At 41.6% G+C, this 4,522-nt stretch overlaps 1 protein-coding gene across 1 annotated transcript in view; it reads right to left on the reverse strand.

Annotated features, from left to right (window-relative positions):
* DCBLD1 (discoidin, CUB and LCCL domain containing 1) overlaps positions 1-4,522 on the reverse strand; it is a 36,850-nt gene that overhangs the window by 10,373 nt on the left and 21,955 nt on the right. Inside the window, exons 7-8 of the mRNA XM_010021596.1 lie at positions 1,881-1,921; positions 381-596 (exon numbers count right to left, since the gene is read on the reverse strand). Of these exons, the coding sequence (XP_010019898.1) occupies positions 381-596; positions 1,881-1,921 (257 nt within the window). The remainder of the gene's footprint in view (positions 1-380; positions 597-1,880; positions 1,922-4,522) is intronic.

The following is a 4,522-nucleotide window of genomic DNA, read 5'->3' on the forward strand; positions in this document are numbered from 1 at the left end:
TTTACATTTTTACTAAACCAGGAGATGGAAACAGGAATTTCTTTCATTGGGCCATTGTTTCAAAGGCTGTGACTTTATCATTTATCATCCATCCTGACTCTGCTGGTCCCTGTGTTAAGTATTTTATTCTGACCCTAACAGCATGTTTACAGATCAGGCACACATGACAGTTGAGTTCAATTCTCTCTCCCTGTAGAAAGACCAGTCTTGTAAATAGCCATGGTTGTTTGGTGTTTTTTTAAATAGGAAATATTCTCAATGCAGAATATTTCATTACAGTTAAGGAAAGAAACATTGCATTATTACCTTTTCAGCTGCATTCAGTTTCCCCTCCAGCTGAAACCCCAGCTTCTAATAACCTGACAGTGACAATAACGTACCTGTTATTCTCTTCTTCTCTCCCAGGTCTATCTCCAACCATTCACGATTGCTGCTGTGATTAGAGGCCCAAGCCAATCCTGGGACTTGAAGCCAAGCCTTGTCAGGAGACCACTGGAACAGCTGCCCAAATTCATTGGTGTCCTCCCAGTAGGAAGATGCAGTAATCTGGCTCTTGGAGAGGAATCCCTCTTCCAGACTGAGAGATTTGTTGCAGCCTAGAAGTCCCCAGACAGACAGGCCGAAGGAGTTATTTTGCATTTTCACAGCTTATTTTTATATTAGGCTAGCAACATATGAAGACCACCCACAACAGCAAAGTCAGATGTTGCTTAATCTAGCGCTAGCCTGATGCTATCCATTAGCTGTGTGTTTGCCAGTCAATTTGTAGTGGATGATCCAGTACCAGAGTGCTGCGGGCCCACTCTTTTGCCAATTTAACTCCTACATAGATGACTCCTCCTGACTACATCTGCTGTTTTTGCCATTTTGCTTTTTAATTCCTGCAGTTTTTTCTCATTCTTCTGAAGACTTCTTGTATTTTTATTTTTTTCTTCTGAAACATAATATTTATGTTTAGAGATTGGCATTAACTAATTTTGCTGTACAAAACATTTCTCAGATGAAGGCACTGTACTGAAAGGAGCACTTTACTGTAAATATTTCACGATTCTCACCTGCAATTAGGGCTTGCAAAGTTACTCATTAGAGAAGCTCCTTGATACTGCTGCCAGGAGGTGATATCATGAGGATAATAGCTGCAGGTAAGTATTACAAACTCCACCAAAGAACCCACAACATTTCTGCACATCAAGGTTCTTCAGAGAAAACAGGCCAATGGAATAAGGTTTCAATGAAGTTAAAAATAATTCCCTGGCAGTTTCAAAGGCCTGTACATGCTTTACAGTTTTCAAGGGAATAGTAAATGATTTTATCTCAGATGACTGAAATATAATTCAAATGAACGAGCATGAACTTTTTCCCCTTCTTCGCTATGTTTTATGCAAATGAACAGTTTGACAGATTAAAGAAGCTTTTGCATCTTGGAAAGTCATAAACAAAAACTCATTCTGTATCAGTGCAATGTAAATATATTTTCATTCCTCCTATGTTTTCGTTCTCTTCTTGTATAACGAAGATGGAGTTTATAAATGTCTGAAGAAAAACTGCTTTCATTTTCTGCTGCCTGAAGTACATAAAAATGGGATTATCTGATTGCCATTTTTCATATGCTGGCACCAGAAATGTAACAGCAGAATACTATTTCTGTTTCTCGTCTATGTGCATATGACCTATTCCTATTCTATGTTGTTTTTTTCCTAGCTCACTTCATATCCCTTCAATTTTTTTATCCACTTGCCAGTTTTAAAAGATTACTGTCCTAAAATATCCATCCTAGACACAGCCTGGCATTCTCCTGATTACTTTTCAAAACCTTTACAGAAAATACTTAAATAAAAAGGTAAAATTTGAATACCTAAAAATAAAGCCATTATTCTTACCATTTGAAGTAAATATAAACCGCTTATCTGACAGCGACCCACTGTAAGAAAGGAAAAAGGTAATTCAGCCTTTCAGGAGGCAGTCACGGGAATGCCGCGCTACAGTTTCAGAATCACTGTTTATCTAGTAAAACATTTCTGGCCAGCTAGGGACTTACTTTGCTGGCTGGTTACCAACCCCAGTAAGAACACTTTTGTGCATCTCCCACCGTGACTGAATTCAGATCAGTTTTTAATGGTTTGGAGCATTTTTTACATTTTAAAGTGACTCCCCATCCCATCAGCCTGTTACTCTTGCTGTACACTTCTGCTTTTCTCCTCTGCACAGGCCCTGTACTGCTGTGGGAAAGCTTTCCCCTTCTGCTCCTTGGACCAGCAATATAAGAGCATTCAAAAGAGTCAGGATTGGGAAAGCTAATAAGGCCTGGAGCTACTGGCGGTGCACTACTCCAGCACTCGGCCCAGGTCTCTTCTCACTTACATTAAGTTAGAGCAACTTCACTGAAGCAAATGACTTTCTATTAGTCTATGTCCACATCTATTTTGAAGAAAACCCAGCATCAAGCACTGTGGAAGGATGGTGACTAAACCATGCCAGCTCATTCCTAGTTGGGATACAAGTGTATTATAGCCAGACTGAATGAAAACTACTCCTTGTTTTAATCCATGTGGGAATCAGTTCTGTTGTAACCATGGCCAAGAGCTCCCATCAGGAAGTTTGTTTTGTTCCATTAACAGGACCACATCTATGGCTCCCCTTTTCTTTCTTCTCCTGACATGGACTTCTTTGCTTCAGGAGAAAAGTAATTTCTTGAGTCACTCCATACAACCCTGCACAATGCAGGACAAGATAAAATCACAACTGTAAGGGAAAGCTGAGCTTTCCTTGGCCTCCCAAGGAGCAACTTTCTGATTCCCAATGAGATGCCCCTGAGGTTTCATTCTAGAAATGATGGCTGACTGGCTGCCTAATAAAAAGAAAAGCCCAGGTTTAAACGTGAAATTAGTTTGAGAATCTGATCCCTTCAATGTCACTTTGATTATCTGCATGCACCACTTGCCCCTTTCGAAAAGCCATGGCCAGCATGACTGAGCAGTAAAACAACTTCTGCACTTAAGCATCAAGACAGCTCCTTTTCAAGCTGCCCTTTGTTATTGGCCAGGAAAATTTCCCCCAAGGTACTGCCTGTGGGCTAACAGTGGTGGGCATGGCTGCGGCAGCATGTTTTGAGAGCACTGCAAACGGGGAATAGGAAAGTGGTTCCATGTCAAGGTCAATAAAAACACTGCCTCTTTTTGTCACTGAGGGAAAACTAATGACTATAGGCAAAGGGAGCCCTTCAGAGGTGACAGAGAGCACTGGGAGGGAGCTGATTTATTTGGGCATGTAGGCAGTAGAGTAGCTAGAAGGAGAAACTCAAGCTCTCCCTCCCACATCTACCCCCCAGGCAATCCTCAGAGGCAATGAGATGTGCTCTGCTCACTCCAAACCAGTTTGACATTACAGCCAAAACAAATTTTGCTTTCTTAGTGAATGCAAAGCAATCCATTTCAAGCAAAAAGAAAATAAACACATATGGTAATCAGTAAAACCTACCCAAAACAGAAATCACAGCCCTCCTTAAATACTTACTTATGAGATAAAGCTTTGTAATGAAAAAGTCACCCAGATCCCTTTTAAATAGAGGGTTGCAGAGGAGGTTAGTGTTCTCAAGGTTTATAAAGGTATGAAACCAAGCTGAAATATACCTGCTATAATTCTGCAAGTCACTGAAGAGGACAAACTAATTCAGTAAGTGGCAATTCATCAGTTTTCTAATGTGACAGGTGGCATTTGTCACACAAATTTCACTCTGTCTTTTAAAGGATGTTGTCACCCCATGCTCCTCATTTTCCTGACAACCTTCAGGATCCTGCCTCACCCACAGTACCAGTTGTGGGACTGCACTGGAGCCCTGTGCCAGTAGCTCTGCACAAAAAGCGTGCTGCCTCCCATAGTAAATTTCTGTCAGCATAATTTTGTTCAGAGTGGTCTCAAGGAAGCTTTTTATAAGCAGCGCAGGTTAGCCCCAAATCTCATCTTTCACAGTTCACAAGCATGTGGTCTCTTGCATTTTCAAAGACAACTGATTTCACGTGCACACACTACAGTTGCAGGCAGGTCACATCACAAAGTTAACCCCCCATATATCTGTACTGGGGTATCAGAACCGCCTAATAAACCCATCTACTTTATCTTCATTATGGCATTTGCGGGTGCAGGTCCACGCATGGATCATGAGAACCGAAAACCTCACGGATGCTGGAGCGGAACAAGGGCACTGAAAAACGGAGTCAGGGAGGCCAAGGTCAGCTCTTGTGGGCTGTTCAGGGAGCGAGCTGTAACTCCGCCGTCACATTACAACCCAGATACTTAACAGCTCGATGCACTCCAGCAGCAGCTGTTGATGAGGTCAGTTGCAGCTCAAGTCACTAAATAATTTAATATTGAAACCTGCTATAAATGAGATTTTTAAAACTTGAGTAAGCTTTTATTTAAGGGCATCTAAAGAGCTCTTAAAGCACTGCTGTTGAAGCACCAATTTTTCCTAGCTGGCACTGGCTGCTCAGCCGGAATTTCTTGCAGCGTGTAGGTCACCCCA

This window comes from Nestor notabilis, unplaced genomic scaffold (assembly GCF_000696875.1).
Source record: "Nestor notabilis isolate BGI_N333 unplaced genomic scaffold, ASM69687v1 scaffold29069, whole genome shotgun sequence".
NCBI lineage: Eukaryota > Metazoa > Chordata > Aves > Psittaciformes > Psittacidae > Nestor > Nestor notabilis.